Source organism: Ovis aries, chromosome 18 (genome assembly GCF_016772045.2).
Source record: "Ovis aries strain OAR_USU_Benz2616 breed Rambouillet chromosome 18, ARS-UI_Ramb_v3.0, whole genome shotgun sequence".
NCBI classification, from domain to species: Eukaryota; Metazoa; Chordata; class Mammalia; order Artiodactyla; family Bovidae; genus Ovis; species Ovis aries.
Genome location: NC_056071.1, coordinates 62,542,336 through 62,568,486, shown reverse-complemented (window position 1 = coordinate 62,568,486; position 26,151 = coordinate 62,542,336). Strand labels below are relative to the sequence as shown.

The 26,151-nt window shown below is 49.8% G+C and overlaps 1 protein-coding gene and 1 long non-coding RNA gene across 6 annotated transcripts in view; one reads left to right on the top strand and one right to left on the bottom strand.

Annotated features, from left to right (window-relative positions):
* Positions 1-1,011: 1,011 nt before the first annotated feature.
* LOC132658136 (uncharacterized) lies at positions 1,012-5,414 on the top strand. Its single transcript, XR_009597270.1, has 2 exons — positions 1,012-1,265; positions 2,234-5,414. It is a non-coding gene; the product is annotated as an uncharacterized LOC132658136 (long non-coding RNA).
* A 6,860-nt stretch (positions 5,415-12,274) lies between these two features.
* Positions 12,275-26,151, bottom strand: part of EML1 (EMAP like 1) — a 197,010-nt gene continuing 183,133 nt past the window's right edge. For all 5 annotated transcript variants that reach the window (XM_060401922.1, XM_027957388.3, XM_060401921.1 and 2 more), the window contains 7 exons: positions 23,288-23,355; positions 20,618-20,706; positions 17,407-17,504; positions 17,210-17,297; positions 15,824-15,919; positions 14,288-14,418; positions 12,275-13,795 (listed from right to left, as the gene is read on the bottom strand). In XM_060401922.1, coding sequence (XP_060257905.1) covers positions 13,670-13,795; positions 14,288-14,418; positions 15,824-15,919; positions 17,210-17,297; positions 17,407-17,504; positions 20,618-20,706; positions 23,288-23,355 — 696 coding nt within the window. In that variant the 3' untranslated portion in view covers positions 12,275-13,669. The remainder of the gene's footprint in view (positions 13,796-14,287; positions 14,419-15,823; positions 15,920-17,209; positions 17,298-17,406; positions 17,505-20,617; positions 20,707-23,287; positions 23,356-26,151) is intronic.

The window sequence follows — 26,151 nt, the reverse complement described above, 5'->3', positions numbered from 1 at the left end:
GTCGGAGGTGGGGTGCTATTCCTGCCAGGTGACCTTGGGCAGATCCCTGTTCCCCCAGAGCTCTGGTCTCTACATCTACAGCAAGACAGGGCTGAACAAAATAGCACCCTCCCCATCGTTTGCCCTGGAGACCGCCTTGAAGACTCATCCCAGGAAGGAAAGGCAGTGACTGTGGTCAGATAGCCCTGGGGGACTTTGTGCACTCAGAGGGATCTCCCCAACATGGCCTCGAGCCTCAGGTTCTCATTCTGCCGCTCTACTCTCCTCTCAAAGGCCACCTTCCTGAGCGCCCTGGCTCCATCTCTGTGGACCTGTCCTGACTGTGGCCAGCTGTCTGGCTCCACAAGACCAAGAACTGTGCTATTCTCTCTTTTTTTATGATTATATGATCATATTTGTTTGTGAAATCCAAACACAAAATAAACTAAAAAAAAAAAAATCATGCATCATGCTTGTGGTTACCAAAGGCAGAGAACTGGCAGGAGGAAACACAGGGTTCGGGTTAGCGAAAAGTACAAATGTCCAGTTATAAGATGGGCATGCTCAGTTGCTAAGATGTGTCTGATTCTTTGTGACGCCATAGACTGTAGCCTACCAGGCTCCTCTGTCCATGGAATTCTCCAGGCAAAAATACTGGAGTGGGTAGCTATTCCCTTCTCCAGGGACGATCTGTGGTATCCTTTGGCATCTGTGGTCCTACTATAGTGCCTGGCTCACAGAGGGGATGGTACTTACTGTGTGGTTGGATGAATGGATGGATAAACGGATACAATAGTCCCTCCAGACTGCACATCAATGTATTAATATTAAAACTCTCAGAAGACCCACACTAAAAGCCTCCTCAAACCTGTTAAATTCATTGACTCCCAAGCCCAGGGTTCATTAAAACCCTGTAAATCTATGTTCCATGGAACACGCTTGGGGAAATACTCCCCCAAAGTGCCCCCTCCCGAGCTTCCCTGCAGCCCAACTGTTCAAATAAACAGCCCTGCCGTTGCGGTTGGCAGGAGTACCTCGGGGGAGGTAAGGGTGCCGCAGCTTTGTGGATTCCCCCACGCTGGACTCCAGAGCCCCCCTCAGCTGTCCTGAGCCTGCCAGGTCCTCCCCTCCTCTGCTTCCAGCCGACGTCTGAGCCCGCGAGCTGCCTCAGCCTGGAAAGGAGACGCACAGGAGTGAACAGGCCAGAACAAGGAAAAAGCCTTCCCCTCAGCGTCTGAGTTTCTGAAGGTGGTTTCACACCGGTCCAGTGCCAAGGATGACTGAAGGTGAGGATGGTGCAACCTCAGGCGCTCCGGAGGCAAGAAACACAGGGACGCTGTCTGGTTTCTGCCACAGTTAGTTTCAAATCCAGACGATGAGCTGATGCTGTGGTTTTAAACCTCCGTCACTTCTGACGCCTGCCACTTCTGTGTGAATCAGAGTAAAACAGACCACAGGAGAAGAGAGCTCCATGCAGTGTGCTGGGTGTGGACGGGGGGTGGGCAGCGCGCTGACTTTGACTGTCATAGCCTCTTCTCCTTGTTGGTCGTCGTGGCTCTAAGGATCCCGGGGTTACCTAAGGGATATAGAAGCCCATTTGGGGAAGTGGATCTCAGAAATGCCACAGGCTGTGTCACAGCAGGGAGCCAAGCAATTCCCTAGCTCAGGCCTGGTAAGGAGGGAGAAATTACCCCTCAAAGTTATAAGCCGAAATATTCTAACCAAATTCGTTTCCAGTGTCTGCTATTTTGCCCCTCGCATCGCTATGGCAACTTGACTATTAAAAGGCTTGTTCTTGTCCAAAGGCTTGTTCCATTGCACCCTAGCGTCTCTAGTTACCGATTCTGTGCGTCAGCGAGGCTGGCTGCTGTAGATGGAAGCAGGACAGAGTCTAAAGGAAGCGGCTGGGAACACGTGAAAGCAGAAAAGCCCTTGTGTGCTTTGTCCCTGCCAGTCAGCATATGGCCTTGAAGCCCTTCCTAGCAGAAACGGGGATGGAGAACCATGTGGCCTCTGAGTCCCCCCCTCCTTTTTTTTGCCTGTGCCGGGTCTTCATTGCTGCGCACAGGCTTTCTCTAGGTGGGGTGTGTGGGGCTCTCCTTGCGCTGGCTTCTCTTGTTGCGGCGCGTGGACTCTCGGACATGCAGACTCTAGTAGTTCAAGCTTTAGCAGTTGTGGCTTATGGGCTTAGCTGCTCACGGCATGTGGGATCTTCCTGGATCAGAGACTGAACCTGTGTCCATTGCATCCGCAGGTAGATTATTGCATTCAGCAGGATCTCTCATTGCGGCTCATGGACTCTTGTTGTGGCACAAGGCTTAGCTGCTCCACAGCATGTGGGATATTTTCTTTTTTTGGCCACGTCATGGGGCATGTGGAACTTCCCTGACCGGGGATTGAACCCAAGTCTCCTGCATTGGAAGCACAATGTCTTAACCACTGGACCACCAAGGAAGTCCCAGGTGGATTCTTCACCTCTGCACCACCAGAGAAGTCTGGAGTTTCCTTTTTTCTTGGCTACTTTAAGCTCCTGGGTGATGAACCTTCTCCCACAGCATTTCCCCAGATGGAATATTCATGGCCAATAATCAGCGTATTGGGAGTACAGGTACCTAACGCTCACATTTGGGAACTGCTGATGTAAACAGGTTTGATATGAGTTTCCTGATGCCTCCTGTCCCCATAGACCACACACTGTACTTAGCACATGGTGTTTCCCAACTTATCCGGAAACCCTCTCTTGCTACTCCTTTAACGGTGCTCTGCGGAGCGCAGGCCTGAGAACTGGGAGTTCAGTCTTGGCTCTGCCACCAGCTCACAGAGTGCCGTGGGCATCACCTCTAACTTTCTGGCCCTTGGGCTCTTCCTTTTGGAAGATGGGCAAGGTTGTGCCCAGAGGAAGTGGAATGATGGGAACTCGGCTGCCCTGCTGGTACGGCCACCAAGGAGTGAGGCTGGGCGAGATCCAGTGAAGCTGAGCAGGTGTGAGCCTGCATGTGTGCACCTGTACACGTGTGTCTGGGTGCCTGCTTGCCAGCGGAGTCCTGGGGGAGGAGCCGAGACCCCGTGGACCTGCGTTCTCAAGGAGCTGCTGGGCCAGGGGCAGAGTTTACAAAGGAGGTCCCCGAGAGACCTCTCAGCCTCCCATACCCACGTGAAGGGTGTGCAAGAGTCAGAAATTCCAATTCTTATAAAGGATTTGTAAGGAGAATTTCTTTGGGGGAAGGTTGAGCTGTTGATTCCAACCTCCTTTCTCCCAAGAGGGAAGGGTAGGCGTGGTTTCTATTGAGAGCCCAGTGTGCTCCCTGGAGTTTGCAGGCTTAGTGGCTGAAAAATTGAAAGGCGACAGGGTGGCACTCGGCAGACGCCAGAGGCAGCCGTGCGGCGAGGGCATAGCTGCCATCTGTAGGCGTCAGGGTGTCAGGAGCGGGACCATAGTGAGACAGGGCTGGGTCATCTCAGGTCCTGTCCACAGGGCTGTCTGCAGGGCAGTGGACTTCCACAGAGAGAGGACATGAGGTGGGCTTCCCTGCGCTCAGGGCTACGGGAGACAGCAGCTACCAACAGAACGCCTTTCCCCAGGTCAAGGGGCCCATACTAGGGGTGAGAGGACATGGCAGTGAAGGACTCCCCAAGAACCTCTGAAAGCTCCCTGGGAAGGGTCAGCGAAACACCTGCCCACAGAGTGAGAACCAGCACTGTAGGATAAGAATTTCCTTTCTTGTGGAAGGATATCCCATGTTCTTAGATTGGAAGAATTAATATTGCCAAAATTAATATTGCCATACTATCAAAAGCCATCTACAGATTTAATGTCAGTTCAGTTCAGTCGCTCAGCGTCTGACCTTTTGTGACTCCATGGATTGCAGCATGTCAGGCTGCCCTGCCCATCACCAACCCCCAGAGCCTACGCAAACTCACGACCATCACATCGGTGATGCCATCCAACCATCTCATACTCTGTCGTCCCCTTCTCCTCTCCCCTTCAGTCTTTTCCAGCATCAGGGTCTTTGCCAATGAGTTGGTACTTCGCATCAGTTGGCCAAAGTATTGGAGTTTCAGCTTCAGCCTCAGTCCTTCCAATGAATGTTCAGGACTGATCTCCTTTAGGATGGACTGGTTGGATCTCCTTGCAGTCCAAGGGACTCTCAAGAGTCTTCTCCAACACCACAGTTCAAAAGCATCAGTTCTTTGGCGCTCAGCTTTCTTTGTAGTCCAACTCTCACATCCATACATGACCACTGGAAAAACCATAGCCTTGACTAGACGGGCCTTTCACAGATTTAATGTGATTCCTATCAAATCGTGCATGAATTTTCACAGAACTGAACTAATAATCCTAAAATTTACATGGAGACACAAAGGCCCCATAATTGCCAAAGCAATCTAAAGACAAAAGAACAAAGCTGTGGCATAACCCTCTCAGACTTCAGACAGTACTAGAAAGCTATGGTAATCAAAACAGGGCTTCTCTGGTGGTCCAATGGTTAGGAATCTGCTTTGCAATGCAGGGGACACCAGTTCAACCCCTGGTCCAGGAAGATCCTGCATGCTGGGGGGTAGCTGAGTCTGAGAGCCACAACTACTGAGCCTGCCCTCCCTAGAGCCTGGGATCGGCGACAGAGTTGGTGGGGGGGCTGTTGCAGTGAGAAGAGAGTGGCCCCCGCTCACTGAAATTGGGGAGAGTCCACGCTGAGCAGTGAAGACCCAGCACAGTGAAAAAAAATTTTTAATAGTAAAAAAAAAAAAATACTGTGGTATTGAGAGGGTAACAGGCAGGAAGTCCAGGGGTCTCCAAACAGAGGAAATAGCCTGCAAGTGTCAGACATTCTTATCTCTCTTAAGCGGCAGGAGGAAACAAACTAGTGATATTTTTTCCTTCTCTATACAAATTTGAAAGGAGGTTTCTCTTAAAATACTGTGTTGCCATAATGACACCTGCTTTCACCTGAAGTTAACTATTCTCAAACCTAGAGATAACCAATGCCTTTTTCTTATGGAAATGTTTGTCTTAAGCTATGCTAATGTCTATGCATTTACCCCAAACTCTGTCTTCAAGTTGGTTCCACCTCTTAGCTCAGAACCTGCTTGACAAACCAGTATGTTATACTCAGATATTGTTCCCCTAATCTATGTAAATGAAACTATCTGTATGGTGATCTGCCCTTCTTCAAGATTCAAGTTAACCATTTCACAGCCCAGGATGAACCATTTGGTGCCAAGAATCCCAGGGACGGGGGAGCCTGGTGGGCTACTGTCTTTGGGGTCGCACAGAGTTGGACACGACTAAAGCGACTTAGCAGCAGCAGCAGCAGTGACTATATAACATCCAGCTGAAGACTAGCAAGGGGGTACTCTTTCTGCCCCCTTCTGATGTCTATGTCAGAAGCTTTCTCTATCTCCTTTATACTTTAATAAAACTTTATTACACAAAAGCTCTGAGCGATCAAGCCTCGTCTCTGGCCCCGGATTGAATTCTTCTCCTTCGGGGCCAAGAATCCTGGCGTCGTGATTCAACAACAACCTTTCAGTATGAGTGCAAAAACGGACATAAAAGTCAATGGAATGGAATAGAGAGACTAGAGATAAACCCACATACTTATGGTCAATTAATCTTCAACAAAGGAGGCAAGAATATACAATGGAGAAAAGAATCTTTTCAGCAATGAAGTTAAAACACTTCCTTATATCACGCACACAAAATAAGCTCAAAATGGCTTAAATACTTAAATATAACACACGACCATAAAACTCCTAGAAGAGAACATAGGCAGAACATTCTTTGACATAAATCATCCCAATGTTTTCTTAGGTCAGTCTACCAAAGTAAAAGAAATAAAAGGAAAAATAAACAAATGGGACCTAATCAAACTCATAAGCTTTTGCACATCAAAGGAAACCATTAACAAAATGAAAAGATGGGAGAAAATATTTGCAAATGATGCAACTGACCAGGGCTTAATTTCCAAGATATATAAACAGTTCATATGACTCCATGTTTTAAAGACAAACAACACAATCAAAAAATGAGCAGAACACCTAAATAGACATTTCTCCAAAAAAGACATACAGATGGCCGACAGACATATGAAAAGATGCTCAACATTGCTAATTATTAGAGAAATGCAAATCAAGATTACAATGAGGTATCTATCTTACACTGGTCAGAATGGCCATCATCAAAAAAAAAAATCTATAAACAATAAATGCTGGACAGGGTGTGGAGGAACAGGAACCCTCACTCCAGTATTCTTGAAGAAGGTATTCATAGGGCCTGGACTCCACCTTAGGCCTGTTCATGCTGATCATGCTCAGCCACCTTTCCAACGGACTCTGAACTCTGTGTTCAGTGCCTATGAAAACAACAACAGAAGGATAAGGCCCCCTCCAGACAGGGGAACCTTGAAGGTCGTATCTAGGTTACTCATCGCCTAAGAGAAAACTAATCACCCCTTCCTCCAGACAGGCCAAAAATTTTTCTGTATCAATCGTAGTATAACCTCGGGTTTATTGATTATTGGCTAATTGTTTGACTGTTTGAGCGCATGAGCACATAGCACGTGAATTATGGGGTTACTGGGATTGTATTTTCCTTGGTTTATGTAAGTCTCAAGGAATTTGGAGTGGTGGGTTCAGACACGTACACACTGGGTATAAAAGATTTTCACAAATGCTAGTCGGGGTCCTTGGCTAAGAGGAGACTCTGCCTTGGGCCCGCCGGTGTAATAAACGGCACTCCACTATCTGCATTGTCCTTCTGAGTGAGTTTGTCTCCCAGAACGCGTGGCTACAACATTCTTGCCTGAAGAATCCCATGGACAGAGGAGCCTGGTGGGCTACAGTCCATGGGGTCTCGAGAGTTGGACACGACTGAGCGACTAAACCACCACCACCACCTACACTGTTGGTGGGAGTGTAAACTGGCGCAACCACTATGGTGAACAGTATGGATGCTCCTTAGAAAACTAAAAATATAGTTACTATATGATTCAGCAATCTCATTCCTGTGCATATATCTAGAAAAGATGAAAATTCTAATTGGAAAAGACATATGTACCCCAGTGTTCATAGTGGCACTATTTATAATAGCTAAGAGCTTCCCTGGTGGCTCAGAGGATAAAGCGTCTGCCTGCAATGCAGGAGACCCCGGTTCAATTCCTGGGTTGGGAAGATCCCCACTCCAGATTCTTGCCTGGAGAATTCCATGGACAGAGGAGCCTGATGGGCTACAGTCCACAGGGTCGCAAAGAGTTGGACATGACTGAGCTACTTTACTTACTTACCTAAGACTAGACAACAACAGCAAGACATAGAAGCAGCCTCAGTGTCCGTCAGCAGACAAATGGAGAAGTAAGGTGTGGTGTAAACACAGTGGAGTATCGTGGCGTGCACATGCTCAGTCGTGTCTGACTCTCTGACTCCGTGGACTGAAGCCTGCTAGGCTCCTCTGTCCATGGAATTTTCCAGGCAAGAAATACTAGAGTATTGCCATTCCCTTCTCCAGGGGATATTCCTGACCCAGGGATGGAACCTGTGTCTCCTTTTTCTGTTTTTGAATCTGCATCTCTTGCGTCTCCTGCTTTGGCAGGAGGATTCTTTACCACTTGCACCACCTGGGAAGTCAACGGAATATTACCCAGCCATAAAAAGAATGAAGTAATGCCGTTTGCAACAACATGGATGGATCTAGGCATTATCATATTAAGCGCAGTGGGTCAGACAGAAGAAAGACATACATGATTTAACTCATTTGTGGAATCTAAAAAAAAAAAAGGATACAAATGAACTCACAAAACAGAAACAGACTCACAGACATAGAAAATAATCCTATGTTTACCACAAGGGAAGGAGGAGCGGGGAAGGGATAAATTAGGAGTTTGGGATTAGCAGATACGAACTGCTGCATATAAAACAGATAGACAACAAGGTTCTGCTGTACAGCATGGGAACTATATTCAATATCGTGAAATAACTTGTAATGGAACAGAATCTGCATATATATATATATATAACTGAATCATTTTTCTATATACCTGAAACTAACACAACTAACACAACAGTGTAAATAAACAGTACTTAAAAAAAAAAAAAGAATTTCCTTTCTCTTTCCCCATACTCCTAGCCTAAGGAGGTCAGACAGGAACTGGTGAGCTGGGGAAGACAAAGGTGAGCTCTGCTTTCTGCCACCAAGTGGCGTATCTCTAGCCGGTGGGGTAGGGCTGGGAGGGTTTACACTTAAATCTCTTTTCAAGTTTTTTTTTTAAGTTTTGTTGGTTGCCTTTTCAGGGAGAAATGGTGGCTCAGACAGTAAAGGGTCTGTCTGCAGTGCGGGAGACCTGGGTTCGATCCCTGGGTTGGGAAGATCCCCTGGAAAAGGAAATGGTTACCTTTTCAGTCTTCATCTTATGGGTGTTATGCACCTACTTTGGTTCGAAGCGGAAATAACCAAATTTGTTGTTTACTTCCCCATAACTTTGTGCTCAGGCAAAATCCCTGTCCATGAGCTCACCCCTCCCTTAGGCTTCCCCAGAACAGAGTGCCCATCTGATCGAAGGTAGGCAGCAGAAAGTCTGTATGCCGCCCCCCTCTTCCCCATCCCCACGGCCTGGCCCCAGCGTGGTCTGAGCTCAAGTCCCATTTTTATTGAAATGTGTAGAGGAGCATGGAGGAGACACATTGAAACGGCTGGGACCCCGGGGTGGGCAGGGTGGGGGGCGGTGGATTGAACCTCTGCCAGGAAGGCTCACCTTGAGCAGGGCTGGTTTCTCAGTCTCCTCGTTGGTTCTGGTCCTGACTGCCAGCCAAGGAGGGCAAGATCCAGACTGGGTGACCCAGGAGGGAAGCATCCTGAGGGGGTCTGGGACAGGGAGAGAGGAGGGGACAGCTGAGCATTCCTCCCAGGGGTGGATGGAGTGGGAGGGGAGGAGGGGCAAAGGTGCTGACAGTCTCAGGGTCAGAGAAGGGTCAGGAACTAAGCATATGTGCAGGCTTGAGTCCCTACCCACACTTTCAGGGGAGGGGGCATGCAAGGTCCCTGTATGCCCCGGGCATACATATGGCTCTCTTGCATCCCCAGTGCTTGGCATTGAGACCTGGGGCTGGTCTGACACCTGGAGAAATCTGCATATGGACCGGGTGTTAGACACTGGGGAGGCGTCGCTATCAAGCCTGTCCTCTGTGATGAGGTCTTGGTGGTTACACAGAGTGTCCTCATCAGAAAAGCAACCTGAAGGATTTCTGGGTGAAACGACACAGTGGCTTGGACTTACTTCCGTTCATTTATTTTTGGCTGCACTGGGTCTTGGCTGCTGCAGGCAGGCTTTCTCTAATTGCGGGCAGCAGAAGCTCCTCTCTAGTTGTGGTGCCCGGGCTCCTCCTTGCAGTGGCTTCTGTTGTTGCAGGCCATGGTCTCCAGAGCGCGGGCTTAGTAGTTGGGAGGCACAGGCTAAGTTGTCCTGCTACGTATGGGATCTTCCCCCACCAGGGATCGAACGTGTGTTCCCTGCATCGCAAGGAGGACTCTTAAACCACGGGAGCACAAAGGAAGCCCCTTGGATTTATTTTTAATGTGCTCCAGTCCCCCCTCCCCATCCACAATCAGGGCAGATAGTAGAAATGAGGGTTTCAGGATATCAATTATTTTTGAAGCTGGGTGAGAGGTTCTCTTTACTTCTGTGCATGTTTGACATTTTCTATTTAAAAAGTTGAAAACTAGTATGAAGACCCATTGGGAAAGACCCTGATCCTGGGACAGATCGCAGGCAAGAGGAGAAGGGGGCCAACAGAGGATGAGATGATGGTTGGATGGCATCATTGACTCAATGGACAGGAGTCTGAGCAAACTCAGGGAGGTAGTTAAAGGACAGGAAAGCCTGGAATGCTGCGGGTCATGGATTTGCAAAGAGTCGGACATGACTTGGCAACTGAATAACTATGAAGAGTAGCCTGGAGTCAGTTTCTCCTTTGTAAGAGGCACACACTTTTCTGCTCACTTTCACCAAAAAGCTGCCTCCCAGATTCTGCACTGGACGGACTCCCTCTGAAGAAGCCAGGGGGTCTCCACAAATTATTTCTTCTGTGCGCTCTTCTGCGTCAAAGACCAGATGATGGTGTGTTAGTCAGCCAGTCGTGTCCAGCTCTTTGCAACTCCATGGACTGTAGCTCGCCAGCCTTCTCTGTCCATGGAATTTTCCAGGCAAGAAAATACTGGAGTTGGTTGTCATTTCCTTCTCCAGGGGATTTTCTCAACCCAAGGACTGAACTCCTGCATTGCAGGCAGATTCTTTACTATCTCAGCCACCAGGGTAGTCCGTTTCCAAATTACAGAAAAAATGACCAATAGGGCAAAACGCTCAACGTCTGGAAGTGCAAGTAAAATGCAAAAAGGGGTGGTGGGGGGAGGCGTGAGAAGATTCCTAAGGGGGCTTTCCAGTGAACCACAGACCGCCCCTCCCGCCCTGCTGTTAGGGTGTACTCGCCCAGTGGAAACCACAGATGTAAGCTCATGGATGCCGGGATCTGCTGAACTTCCCCACCACTGGCTCCAGCTGGCCCTGGAGGCCCCCGAGCCCACACTTTCACCCCTGACCTCGTGCCCTCTCTCATCCATCTGCCGATGCTCTCCTCGCATGTTTTGATGTGTTTTGATCCCCTGCCCAGCAGCACTCTGCACACAGATGCTGGAAAGCTGTTTGCTTAACAAGTAAAGAGCCCACAGTGGCTCCAGAGCAAGCACCGAGAGTCAAGCCACCCAGCCACTGAACCATCCTTAGCCCTCAGTGCCGATCTGGTTTCTGCTGCACCCGAGCCCTCTGCTGGCTTTTCTCCTTCCTCTCTGATCACTCGTGTTTTACCCGCCCTCAAAGTCATCCGAGCCCCGCTGGCTGGGTTGAAGGACCACCCCCAACCCCTACTCCTTGCCCTGGTTTCCCAGCATCTGCAGATTCAGCCACACCCAGATTCAGCCACTGCTGGCCTCCCGCGGAGAGTGTCACTCACAGTGCGCTCTCCATCCAGACTTGCGTCCTGCACCTGCTGGCCGGACGCCTGCCCCCACTACACCTGGATGTCTCGGAGGGCTCCTGACTTCACCCAACCGCCCCAGGACCCTCATCATCCTCTTTCAAGCTCGCAGTGTTCCCCATCTTAGTTGACGGCACTGACATCTGCCCAGAGGACAGTCAGGGGCCTGGGCCTCACCCACCACCCCCACCCCGTCCATCACCAGGCCCCCTGCTGACGTCACCCCAGAAACCTCTCTTGACAATCCATTTGCCTCCCCCCTGTTCACTGCCTGCACCCTAGTCCACGCCACCGTCACTTCACTAAGTTAGAGTCTCAGCCCCTCACCTGTCAGTCTCTGCAGTCAGACTGAGAGCTGATGTGGCCACAGGCCACTGGGAGGAACGCATCTGGCTGTGCTCCTGGGGCCTCCTGTTCCAGCAGAACCCTGGGGTCCTAGGCCTGTCTGCCTGAGAGGTGGTGAGCGGTGGCACACGACTACTGCTCAATACATTAATGAATACCTGCAAGGCTAATACTGGGCATTATACTGGGCATTTTGTTTAAAATGCAGGCAAGTATGAAGGTGGCAGTAACAGTCCAGATACATGACTTTTCCATTACTGAGCTTCGAAAACAGTGGCCATATGTAGAAATACAAGGAGATCTTAGAACTTCTAAGTCAATAATGGGCTCCTTTCCCTTCTCTGATCTGGCTATTCCTCAATTATTAATTTAAAAATCATTATTTTTGCCAGTATATACATAACCAAGTGAACTAACAACTGGATGTGACAATTAAGCTGAACTCTTTCCATTTTTTATTTTTGGCTGCACTGGGTCTTTGTTGCTGTGAGCGTGCTTTCTCTGGTTGCGGCGAGTGGAGGGCTATTCTTCATTGCGGTGCTAGGACTTCTCACCTCGGTGGCTTCTCTTGTTGCAGAGCAAGGGCTCTAGAGCATGCTGGATCAGCAGTCATGGTGCACAGGCTTAGTCACCCTGAGGCGTGTGGGATCTCCCCAGACCAGGGATCGAACACGTGCCCCCTGCGTGGGCAGGCGGATTCTTAACCACTGGACTACTAGGGAAAGTCCTAAACTGAGTTCTTGAGAGTTATCTAATCTGATGAAAGCTGACACACCATATGCAAACTATAGTTTTATTTGCAAGTGACCCAGGTGAGAAAAAAAAAATCTGGATATGACATAATATAGTGTGAATCATATCTAATTTTAAATATTTTAATTTATATACTTTCACGATTATAGGTTCAATAAGAAATTCACTTTTCAGGTTTTATTTCATTATAGAATATATTTGATAAGGATACATACAAACAGAATCATCTTTAATACATATTGTTTACTGGTGCCTGGCACTTCCGCAGCAGGCTGGAGATGTAATAAAAAATGCTTCCCAATGTTCAGCTTCACCAGCCACTCTAAACAACCAGTGCTATAGAGTCGACGGTTCAATTTGTGTACTTGCCTAGAACAAGTAAAAATCTTAATAGTCGCCTTTAAGTCTGTTTATTACTCTTCTATTTTAAAATCTGAGATACATTCCCCAATGTAAACAATAGATTTCAATCTGTCACACAATCGAAATGGATAAGGCCTTCTTGACAACGTAAGCCACCTATTGCGTTACCCATCGGAGCGCAGTCTTAGTTCATAGTGTAACAGGCTGTCCACGCACAGAAGACAGGAAGAGAAGCTGCCTTCAGAACCTGGTGGAGCCTTCCAGACTTCTCCCGGCCACGGGTGTATGGTACGCTAGAGAGAGACCTTTGTGACTTGGTCTACTTGGTCTTAAAATACAAATATACAATGTCCATAAGCATTAAAATAGTAAAGCCTAGCCTGACGTATTTATTATGAATTGCTAAAGTCCTATACAATACCATATCATGCCAATTAATATACAGAGGAAGGTGGCCAACTGTCTCCACCACTCACCCGGGCCTGTGAATGGGGGACAGAGGGGATGAGACTGGTGTAGCGTTAAGCGGCTGACTGCATGTGGTTAGGCAGACAGTCCAGGGACTCCGAAAGGCCTGGCTGGGTACCCTGCTGCAATAGTTAAGTTAATCTGAGGCAGAATTTGCTTGACACGAGAAGAACCCGACCCCTTTTCTCACCAGTCTCCCAGAGGGACGACTGAAAGAAACCTTAGAAAATGTCAACCAAATAAAGTCTTATTTGCATTTCCTGATTCAGTTGCGCAGATCAGTTATCCATTCTCTTCTCCATCGATTTATCCTTTTAGGACCAATTAATCAACAGTGATCACGATTCAGTACCTCGTTATCATAAATATGTGACTTAGCAAGCTCGATGGCGAGACACTAAAGCCTATATACAATCTTTGAAGAAGGCATTCTGTGACTGTTTTTGAAGAGTTCATAGAAAAGTTACGAAGGATACGCCAGTCACTTCTCAATGTCACTGTAATGTAAACCGTGGCATCTTTTTTATATTAAATGTTTCATATATTGTACAACGAAAGAGAGACCTGAACGGCTGACCCGCTGTGACGCTCACCGATCCGCTAAGCTAAGGTAACCGGGAAAGGGCGTGGTTTTCCTGAGGTTTGTGAGGACGTTGCAAACAAAGCAGAAATCACAGTGACCGAGCGAGAGGCGAGTCTGTGCCCCCGGCCGTTCTGTGTCCCCCGGTGCTTGCCGGGGCTACACGACCCGCCACTGCATGATGCTCGTGTCTTTGCCGCCGGTGGAGATGAGGTGGCTGTCGTCGCAGAGGAAATCGACGTTGGTGACGTGACTGCTGTGCCCACTGTACACGTGGCTGGGAGCCTGGGAGGAAAGACATGGAGGGCAGTGAATGCTAAGCCCGGGAGGAGGGTCAGAATACATCGAGAGGCCGGTCTTGGGGGGCGGGGACGGACGTGGGCAAGGAGAAGTTCAGCCCCAGAGGCTGCTGCGCCAGGCACCCCAGAGGAGCGGGGACTGGTTGCCGGGGTGGAGGGTGGAGGGGAGGGGTCTCCCGGAAGGAGAGGTCAGGTCTGGGGAGGACGAGGAGGAGCGGTCGAGGCACTGGCTCAGCTCAGCAGGGTCAGAGTAGAGGGAGCCGTGGTGGAGGGCAGAGGGGTGAGGCCCAGGAAGTGCAGAGAGGGAGGAGCCAGAACCGCGCTGGGGACAGGCTTCTTTGCGGAGGGCAGTTGGCTGATGTCACCGCTGCCTGGTTTGTGCCTGGTGCTGTCACCCGCGATGCCATTCTGTTCAACTACCAGCTGCCCGGTGTAGGGGAGTGCACCCTGTCGGGGCGATCAGAGAGGGAGACTCTACCCGGAACTGTGAGCAGGGGTAGGAGAACAGGTGCACTTTGCCAAAGTCATCGCCGGTCGACAGGAGTTTTTTCTCGTGGGCCCGAGAGGCGGCGTTGATGTCGGTTCCATCCGAGCCTTCTGGCCACACTCCTAAAAGAAAGACCCCAGACAGCACTGGAAACACGAGGGCCACACTGAGTGGGGACTGGCCACCGGACTCCCATGAGGACAGAAACGTCCCGGATTTAGAAACCAGGTCCAAGGGACACTTTGTCTTGGCTCCCAGCCTCGGTGATCATTTCCCTGCAGGCCACCCCTGGAAATCCCCATGGCAAAGCCTGTTCTGCTGAACGAGAGCTGCAGTAATAGTCCTCCTGGGCTTCCACCTCTCTGGGGCCCCTTCTTGATGCCACAGCAGAAAGTGGGGCAGAATCCCTGGTTCTGGACGCAGTGCCTTTCCTTTATCCCCAAAGCCTCTGATGGGAAGCTGACTAGTCCTTAGCCTGCAGTCTCATAACTTTTCTTTTGGGGGCAACTCTTTACATATGAGAGTCTCTCCAAACAACTTTTAACTTCTGAGACTGCCTGTGCCTTTCAGGTGTTCCATGGTGTCAGCCCTTCACGGCTGCTGCCTGCCTGGTGGCACTGGGCAGGTGGGGGGTCGTCTGGGGTCTCCCGATCATGGCTCCAGAAAACCCTATTAGTCCCAATAACTTTGGATATGAGAGAGTAGCACACACATGGCTTTCTCAACAGGAAGTCTGGAGTAAACCCAGGGCATTCTAACATTTAACACCAAAAGATGGTGAAACGCCAGCTATAAGGGAACTTGTGGAATTCTGACCGACTTACTGACTTATGGTCCTACATTTTTCTTTTTAATTCTACTAAACGGTGGCAATTTGTTTTAGATCATTTATGAATATACTCCTAATTTAAACTTTGGAGGAGGTAAAAAAATCAGTTTAAGGGTCAAAAAAACACAATCACTCTAACAACTGACAAATAAACTGATTGGGTGCCATCTGGTTCATTGGGCTTCCCAGGTGGGGCTGGTGGTAAAGAGCCCACCTGCCAGTGCAGGAGACATAAGAACTGTAGGCTGGATCCCTGGCTTGGGAAGATCCTCTGGAGAAGGGCATGGTAACCCACTCTAGTATTCTTTCCTGGAGAATCCCCACGGACAGAAGAGTCTGGCGGGCTACAGTCCACGGGGTCATAGAGAGTCAGACATGACTGAACGGACTGAGCACCCAGGTACATCTGGCTCATTGATCTCAGAAGTCTGATACAGCCGCGTATATGAGGATTCTACAGAATTCTCTCAGGACCCATTGTGTGCAAGAGAAAAGGGCTCTGGTTCTTCTTGCCTGGCCATAGCTGGACAAGCCTGGCCCTTCCCCAGGGCGGCAGGGAGCGTGTCCTGAGTCCCGTGGGGTCCACGCAGCAGCAGAGCAGTGTGAAGCCAACCAAGAAATTCCTTCACTATTGGAAAGTCATTCGCAAAGTAGACACATTTTACGTTGGGACAGAATGAAAGGTGCAGAAACCTTACCGAAGACGTGGAACCCCAGCGTGCAGGTGTACGTGGCCCACTCGATGTCTCTCGTGGTCTCCACACTCACGACTTGCTTACAGGCAGAAGGAACCCCTGGAAGGGCAGACGCAGGTCTGGTGACATCTGGGCCAAAGTCCCCCTCCTCCCCGGGCAAGGCTGGGCCCCCAGAGCCAGGCCCCATCGGCTACAGAGCCCTCTGGGAGAGGGACACCGTCCACCTCCCAGTCCCCTGGGGACCGTGCTCACAGCCTAAGCCCCAAGGCCTCGGAGGGGACCCATCTTTCATTTCTTCCATTTCTGCTCGTCTCCTTCTCTGGGTCTGTTCCCCTGTCTGGCTTCTTTTCTTTGATCACCTCTGGTTCTGAGACCTCTGTCTGCTCACTGTCCCCCTGGACACAACTCTGCCCCCTTCTGTCAGGCTCCCCAGCCTTCTCCCAACACAGGCTTGGGGACAGGCATACGCCTGTGCACACACATGCACAAACACACACATGCGTGCAACCACACACACAATCCTTTCAGCTCCAAGTTATGAAAGCTGATGGAAACCGGTCATAACAAGTACCTGAGACCTCACAGGTGATTCGTGTGTTCCGCAGCTAAACCCTCGCTGGAGGAGTTGATCAGTGAGACCATGCTCATACTATGACCAACTCTCATAGACCATGTCTGAGAAGATTCTAGACCCACAGCCCGTCCCTGGAAACCATACCCCACTTCTGCCCTGCATCGGGCAGGGCCACCTGCCCCCCCAAGGGAGACCCCTTTCCTCCTCTCTCTCAACAGGGGGGTGCCCACCTCCCCACCCACTGGCTCTTGATGTCTGTGCCCTGGTATCAGAGCCGACATGTCCTTGTCTCCGGAACAGGAAGAGCTGGAACATGCTGTGGGCCACCTGGGACCCCCGTGCTCAGCACATGGCAGGTGCCTGGTGGATGGCAGGGGCACCAGTGCACGGCATACAGCCTGCACCGCCCATCACTCGCACGTGGCCTGGGCCTGCCCAGGCTCTGACTTGGCCGGGAGAGGCGGGGGGAGAAGGAGCAGGGGCCCCGGGGGCTGCTGTCCACTCAGCAGGGCAGACCTCATGGTGTCAGCTGGGAAGGGTGATGCCTTCACAGGGCTCTCGCCCTCTCACTGGCACAGCTCTGACCCCTCTTTCTGCCTCTCCCTGCAGGGCCGGGCCTTCCCTCTTTGGGGCCTGACCCCCAAGTATCTCAGTGCCAAGCAGGGGGTTGTCCAGCCTGTCTCCTCTGCTGAGCAGAGGAGGAATTGAGGCCGAGAAACGTGGGCAGGTGGTGGGTTTCTGCAGGAGGCCCCATTTGGAATCAGAGTGGAGCTCCAGGAGGTGTGCACCCAGGCCAGGCCTGGGGAGCCACTCACAGTAGAGGATTTCGTAATCTCCGGAATTCGACACGAGGAACTGTGAGTTGACAGACCAGTCCAGGTGGGTGATGAAGCTGGAATGACCCTGGGAGAGGGAAAACGGTGAGCCTCACTCGCCTCACAGATTCCCACCCACGCCGACCGGACGTGTCGAATGACCACAGAGACCCCCGAGGAGTGACCCGCGTGCTCACCGAGCACTTGCCGACACGAGTGTACTTCCTCCCGTTGTCACTGACTCCATATATGTAGATGCAGTTGTCGTGGGAGCCTATGGCTAAGAAATTCCCATCTGCAAGGAAAGGCAAGGTTACGCTTCATTCGTTAAGAATAACCGTTTTAGCAGTGGCAAAGGATAATGCTAATGGCCATCACAGATGTAGAAAAAATAGCCACGAATTATTTCAAAGAGACAACATTGCTTTTGAATGAACCCGATACCCCTGGTGATGGTAATTCAGTCTTAGCCAAGTATTTCCCAGGACTGAAATCACTTTTTCCGAGAGTGTCCACAGAGCTGAATGTCCTGCGGATTACAGAGCAAGAGTGCTTCCTGAAGCACAGGCATAAGTGTTGAGGCTTAGAAACAACGTCCTACCTGGTTGGTTAGTCACTCAGTTGTGTCCGACTCTTTGCGACCCCATGGACTGTAGCCTGCCAGGCCTCTCTGTCCATGAGATTTCTCAGGCACGAACTCTGGAGTGGGTTGCCATTTCCTTCTCCAGGAGATCTTCATGGACCAGGGATCAAACCCGCATCTCCTGCATTGCAGGCAAATTCTTTATCACTGAGCCACCTGGGAAGCCGCTTACGGCACCCATTCGCCATGAGCATTTCCAGCACACATGTTGTCAGAAAGACTCAGGAACCAACCTGAAGTGGCCAATAATGGATAAATTGTTTCACCTATCATAACCATCACAGATTGAAACATACCAAAAACACTTAATAACACTTATGTTACACACTTAATAACACTTCGGTTCATAATGACACTGAAGCTACCGCCACTAACAACAACTGATCATTGTTAAAGCGAACAGAGAACAAACTCATTATCCTGAAACTGCTAAATAAAGTGAAAGAAACCAAGTGTCTTTCTTGACTTCCTATGTGAACTCTGCCATATATCTCGGTCATGCTAACAAAACAGTATACTGTTTAGGTAACAAAGAGGTATTAATATTACGGATGAAGAGAAGTCACTCTTCACAGACGTATTATATCTGACAAATGAAGAAAGGCTAAAATAGGAAAAGCAATCATCAGCCTCTGTTTAGGGATCAAGTGTTGTGCAGCGATGGCCCTAAAAGCACAGAAAGCGAGATGAGCAGGCTCCTGAGTCTCGGGTAGGAGGAAAAGACCGGATGCACTGAGCCGGAAGAGGGTCTGGATTCCAACTGACTTTACAGGAAATATGGGGACAGATGGACGTGTGGGGACGGGGGACGTGTGAGGCCAGACAGAGGTGTGAGGACAGAGGGCTGTGTGAAGCACAGAGATGCACTCAGCAAAACCCAGGGTGCGGAAATGGCTCCGGGAAAAATGAGCTTCTTCAACACATAAACCACAAGCGAGGATGGCGTGTGTGTCAGAGAGAGAGACAGAGAGACAGAGAGACAGAGAGAGAGTCACAGAGAGGAGGAGGGAGGCAGCACGTATGGATTAAAAAGACTTATAAGTACAAAAGGGACTTCCCCGGTGGCTCAGACAGTAAAGAATCCACCTGAAATGCAGGAGACCTGGGTTTGATCCCTGGGCCGGGAAGATCCCCTGGAGGAGGGCATAGCAACCCACTCCAGTGTTCTTGCCTGGAGAATCCCATGGACAGAGGAGCCTGGTGGGCTACAGTCCATAGGGCTGCAAAGAGTCGGATGCAACTGAGCGACTAACACGAGTACAAATTGGACATATGATGACTTCCCCGAGGTCCAGTGGCTGGGACTCTGTGCTTTCACTGCCAAGGACCTGGGTTCATTATCCGGCCAGGGAGCTAAGACCCCATGAGCTGCTTGGCACAGCCAAAAAAAAAAAGCCCTGCCACAATTGACATATGATCAATGTTCTCAGCATTACTGATAACAGCCAGAACACAGAAACAATTCCATTGTTCTCTGTTAAATGGACAAAGCAAACACGCTACACGCTAAAACGGGATACTATCTATACGTCAAAAGGGGATAAACTACTGATACATATACAGTAACATGAATAATCTCACAAACGATTCTAAGTAAAAGAAGCCAGATGCAATGGGCTACGTGCTGTAGGACTCCACTGATAGGAAATGCCCAGAAAAGGCAATTTATAGACACAGAACAGCAAATCCATGGTTGCCTAGAGCTGGGACTGGGAGTGGAGATGAGTTACTAATGGGCAGGAAAGGACCTTTTGGGGGTGATGGAAAGGTTCTAAAACTAGATGGTGGTGATGGCTACACTGCTCTACAGATTTACTAAGAATCACCGATTGTACATTCATAAATGGTAAACTATTGTATGTAAATTATACCTTAAAGCTGTTAAAAGTTCTCATCTTTTTTGATTTCTCTCTCTCCATATATATACAGTTCTCTCTCTCCATATAAAGATATATATATATTTGACTCCACCATGCGTCTTGTGGAATCTCACTCCTCTGACCAGGCACAGGGAGCACAGGGTCCTGACCACTTCCCCACCAGGGAAGTCCCCAGATCCCTCTATATGTTAACAGGAACAGAGGAAAGGATAAGACCTCTGGGACCGGGCTTCAAACAACATGGGAGGGGCCAGTGGGTGGAGCTATGGGTGAATAAAGGGCTAAACGCTGAAGATGGGGAATAGGTATATGGAACTCACTACGCTCTTCTAGTTTTGTCAATGCTTGAAAATTTTCCACAACAGAGTTAAAACCAAAAAACAAAACACCCAGGCAACCTGCTCCAAAAGCATCTGTCAAGAAGGCCTGAGTGGGGATGTCCCTGGCGGTCCAGTGGTTGCCAGTCTGCCTGCCAATGTGGGGACCTGGGTTCGATCCCTGGTCAGGGAACTAAGATCCCACACACCACGGGGGTAACTAAGCCTGTGCGCTCTCACTAGAGAGAAGTCTGTGTGCCTCAGTGAAAGATCCTGATTACCGCAGCTGGACCTGATGCAGACAAATAAATAAATACTAAAAAAACCACGGGTGCACGAGAAGCTGTTATAAATGTTAACACAGGTTCTTCTTGACATGCAGAAACAGATAAAACCACACAAGCACAGTGCTCCAAAGAAGGGAGGGGGAGAGGCCCCAGGTGTCACAATTACATACAGGTGCGCTGTAAATTTCACTCTGGAGGGGGCTTGTGAATGTTTTTCTTTAGAGACATCTATGCAGGGCTTTATCTCTTGGAGTTTTACAGTGAACGGTCCGTATTCTAACCTGGTGAGTAACGCATCACGGAGAGCTGTTCATTTCCATCCGTGTGGACGGTGACCAGGTCTTTCGTTTCTGTGTCAAACACAAACCACCTGCGTAAACATGAGGAAAAGTACAAATCAGTTGCTTAGTGAGAATGTGAAGTCAGACTCTGACAGTCACAGCCAGGCTATTAAAAACGATTAAGAGCTTAAAAATGCTCTGTATTTGCTTAACAAGAATGCTTATTCCCAGCTTCCGTGTAAAGAAAATTTCCTGCATGTGAACATTTCCGAAAGAAAGAAGCAGCTGACTGGCTATCATGGGAAAGAATCTAGCTACTGACGTCATGGCAGGGCTCCTCAATGTTAGAGTTTTTTCATTTACATATGAAAGCAGAGAAAACCCTGGGCAGGGAAGATGGACCAGCATCTAACCCCGGGCCTGTGGCCAGAGCAAGCGGCAAGGGGGCCACTGTATGAGCTTACCGAGAGATCTGGCCCGGGGCAGGCAGAAAGGGTCCAGCAGGCTGGGGCCAGGACAACCTCAGGGCTGACGCAAGCAGAGCTGGGTCAGCCTCTGACCTGCGAAGCTGGTGTGCAACCAGCAGGTGAAAGAAATGACTCAGAGGATGGCAGAAGGGTGAGTAGAGGACTGGTCTTTGAATTAAGTTTCTCTGGGCTCAGTTTCCTCAACTGTAAGGTAAGGGCCCAGAATGGCTTTGCAGGCTCAGGATCCAACCAGTCAAATTATAACTGGACTTGGAAGTGCTCCGAATCCTCTAATTAGGACACGGTGCTTGGTCAGGATGTGAAACGGTGCAGACTGAACTCTCCTGCCCATACGTTCTCAGGTGGCGGCAGGAGTGTTTTCAGGGGTGAAAAGGAACAAGGACACCCTGCTGCTGCCGTTGCAAACTTTGATGCCATCCATTCATCAGCGTGCCCACCGAGCCAGTGTCGCTATCCACTCCGGGCTCTAATCAGTACCACTCAATGGGGCTGGGAGGCCCCTGACACCTGGATTTGGCTTCTCAGCTTTGCTTCTTTGCGCCTTTCTGTGTTAGTGCTAGTTGCTCAGTCGTGCTCGACTCTGCAACACCATTAACTGTAGCCCTACAGGCTCCTGTCTGTGGGATTTTCCAGGCAAGAATACGGGAGTGGGTTGCTATTTTCTTCTCCACATGTATCTTTAATGTGCTATTTAACCTGAACACAGGTCAGAATATAAGCAGCAGAGAGACTGTAGGGACTAGCTACGCCTCTAAACACCATGTTAAGCTTCCCCATTGAGAGCCAAGCGCAGGACCAGGACTAGAGGTGGGGGAAGCATGAACGGAGGGGAGGGATGCGGAGATGTGCGTCCATCTCTCTTTCACCCACAGGACGCTGTCTGTGATTTTGACCGTCTGGCCTCGTTCCATGCTCTGTCCTGCCACAGAGTCAGCATGCAGCTGATGACGATAACTGGCTGGCGGCCATTCATCAGAGCTTGCTTGAGTCAGAAGCTTCAGTGGTCTCTGAAGAGAGGTCAGAGGAGTGTGCGTGTGCGTGTGTGTGCATGTATGTGTGTGTGTGCATGTATGTGTGTGTGTGCATGTATGTGGGCATGCACGCGTGTGTGGCTTTGCAGAATTCATGAAGGATTCTGTTGGATAGGTGCTCAACTCTCAAAATGTTGCCACCTATGACTTATGAGTGGCAACTCTTTCTTTATACACATGCTACAGTCCTAACAACATAATCTAAGTGGTATGCTCGCTTCTGAAGCAGGTACAATGTACGCTGTACAATATTATGTAAGTTACAAGTACACAATATAGTGATTCACAATTTGTAAAGCTTATACCCCATTTATCATTATTATAAGATATCGACTATGCTCCCCGTGCTGTATAACACATCCCTGTAGCGACTTTATACTGAACAGTTCCTACTCTTACTCCCCAGGCCCTGGGTGCCCCCTGCCCACTTTCCTGTCCACAAGCGGCACACTCTTTGGAGAGCAGGAAGCACTAATAGTACGTGAATCAAGCTACAGTAAGTGTAGACAGCATCACAGACAATATAGAAGCACAATCAAACCTTACAGAACAATGACAATGATAACCACCAAAGCTGCCTGCCAGGCAACCCCAGGAGGCGCTTCATATTCTATCTCCCTTAATCATACGTGTTTGGCAAGGCACATATACTGCCACCATTCACAGAGGAAGAAACAAACATAGAGGTCACGTAACTGGCTCAAAGACACACTGCAGTAGGTGGTGAAGCTGGGATTCAGGCACAGATCTGCCGCCCGGCCTATCGGAGGCATTCGGCAAGTGAGGGTTAGCTGAGTCAAACACGAGGCTCAGGGACTGGGCAGTTTTTAAAATTTTGAAAGGTAGCAGGAAAAAGCATCATAAAACCCTCAATGTTTTGACACCAAGGAGCCCCACAACCGTCTGCTCATGGGGGTGGGGCCTCCTCCAGGAGATGGGACCACAGCCAACTTTAGGTTTTCCCAAGGTCCGAAAAGGGAAGGACCACTGTCTCAGGTTTCACTTCCGAGTTCTGACGTTAATTCCTAGGCAGTCATTAGATGTTGAGTGAGGCAGCCAAGGGCTACCCTGACCAGTCGTTGGGGAAACACAGACAACAAGCCTCTTTCCCGTGAACTCTGAAAGCACACGCCACATCGACATGCACTTACCTCCCAGTCAGTGTTCCGACTGCAACCACAGACCCTGAAGGATGAAAACCAGAAGACTGAGCTGGATCCTAAAATGTTGTAAAGGAAGTATAAATTGATGGCCAGACACAGCGTGATTACATAAATACACACACAAGCACAGCTCTAATCCCTAGGGCCACGTGGCCCCATTAAAAAAAACACCTCTTTTTTTCTTTTTCTTCAGAGAGGAAAATGCTTCCCTACTTTAATGGAGGTCATGTCTCAAAAATAATACAATTTTATCTTTTTATAATTTTTCTTTCTGTCTTAAGTTTTTTTAAAAAAATTTTTGACTGCATCTCGTGCCAAGAGGTATCTCAGTTCCCTGACCAGGGATTGAACCCATGTCCTTTGCAGTGGAAGCGTGGAGTTCCACGCACTGGACTACTAGGAAAGTCTCTCTCATTCTATCTTCAAAGTAGAAAGTGAAAGTCGCTCAGTCATGTCTGACTCTTTGCGACTCCATGGACTATACAGTCCATAAAATTCTCCAGGCCAGAATACTGGAGTGGGTAGCCTTTCCCCTCTTCAGGGGATCTTCCCAACCTGGGGATTGAACCCAGGTCTCCTGCACTGCAGATGAATTCTTTACCAGCTAAGCCACCAGGGAAGCCCAAGAACACTGGAGTGGGTAGTCTATCCCTTCTCCGGTGGACCTTCCCGACCCGAACTAGGGAATCGAACTGGGGTCTCCTGCAGGACAGGCGGTTTCTTTACCAACTGAGCTGTGAGGGAAGTCCGTTCTATCTCATATCCTTTCATATCTACAGTAATCAGATGACAGACCAAAAACACAGGCTCTTCCTCAAGTCTTGGAAGTCCCTTTGGTTGAGCCCCCATGCTGAATGGGAAGCTTTGCTCCATCTGTCTGGAAATATGACCCCTGCACCCAAGGCCAGCACCGGATGAGCGCCTCCCAGTGGGTGCAGGGCACCTGGCAACCCTCGAGGGCTCTCGAGATGAGCGAGGCACATGCCAGACGTGGCGCCAGGACACGCGCGGGTTCATTACTAACAAGGTGGAGCAAGGCTGATGGGAAAGATAAAGCACAACGGAGAGGGAGCACTAGGTGACGCCAGACGGGGAGCTGGGCTGCAGCGTCCTGGCGCTGTGGGCCCTTGACTCGGGCCTTCTGATACAGGAAGAAGTGCCGCTGGTGGAGGCGGACGTGGACACACCAGTATTTATTTGGATGGGGTCTTAGGGGACAAGAATACGATCAAGGACATAGAAGCAACACAGTTTGGAGCAGAGTGCTAGAGAAGACTTGAGAGCCCCTTCGACTGCAAGGAGATCAAACCAGTCAATCTTAAAGGAAATTAGTGCTGAGTAGTCATTGGAAGGACTGATGGTAAAGCTGAGGCTCCAATCCTTTGGCCACCTGATGGGAAGAGCCGACTCATTGGTAAAGACCCTGATGCTGCGTAAGATTGAGGGCAGAAGGAGAAGGGGGTGACAGAGGATGAGATAATTGGATGGCACCACCGACTCTATGGACATGAATTTGAGCAAACTCCGGGAGATAGTGAAGGACAGGGAAGCCTAGCAAGGTGCAGTACGTGGGGTCGCAGAGACCTGGACGTGACTTCGAAACTGAACAACAACAATAAGAGAGAGTCACTGGTGTCTCAATGCAGGACCTACAGGGTAGGGAATGGGAAACGATATGGACGATGCTAGTAAAGTGGGCTGCATGGCCAGGTCAAGCTCTGTGATCACCAGGAAAGACACCGTGGGACAGACTCTTTCCTTTCACTGGAAAGAGTGATGTGATTGAATCTGTGTTTTAGGTGACTTGGTAGGAGTACTCAGGATGAACTGAAAAAAGAGATTAATCACGGGAAGACCAAGAAAGCAGTAACCCTGGACGTGGAAATGGAGGCACTGAGATGCCACCGGATAAACTGGAAGAAAAAGAGAAAGAGAGACAGGAAGGAAACTGCAGGGACTGATTATATTGTGTGCTAAGTCACTTCAGTCACGTCCAACTTCTTGTGACCCCCATGGACTACAGCCGCCCAGGCTCCTCTGGCTATGGGATTCTCCAGGCAAGAATACTCCAGTGGACTGCCAATCCCTTCTCCAGGGGATCTTCCTGACCCAGGGATCGAACCCACATCTCTTATATCTCCTGCACTGCAGGTGGGGTTCTTTACCACTAGCACCACCTGGGAAGCTGGATTACATTCCTGCCATGCTTTTCCGAAGTGGGAGCGGTGATGAAGCTTGGGGCCTCCACAGACAGAAATCACGTGCACTGGAGGCTTTACTGTGCAGCTCATTTGAGGCTCGTGACGTTTTGAGAGGAAGATACTTGAGTGCGTCTGCCCAGTCACACGGCCAGTGAGCGATGGAGCTAGGGCTTAAGATCTTCTTGGTGTTCGGTTTAGCACCCATGCTGTGATGCCAGGCTGGGTGGGTTGACAGTCTGGTGCTGGAGTAGCTGGCAAGGCTCTCAGCCGGGCTGCCATGTGGACCGAGGCTGCAGGGAAGGTCGCTCTCCCAGACCACTGTTGCGGATTCCTGGTTGCCAGCTGTGCACCAACCCCTCTGGTGCCAGAGTCACCTCCCCACGGCCCATCATCCCAGTGTTCAACATCCCCAGTGACCAGTCACCTGCATTCACTTGCAGATTTCCTCCAAAACCGAAGGGCTGAAACATGGACCCAGCACACAAAGTGCCGGCGACTCCAAGGGTGTCGAGAGGACTCGTGGCGGGGTCTGCAGAGGGGCTGCCCCTCACCCAGGCTGTCATGTGTCATGAATGGTGCAAGCAACACGGGAGGTGCTTTGAATCACTACAGATGCAGCAGAAGACCCTGGCGTCAGGTGTGAACCGAGCA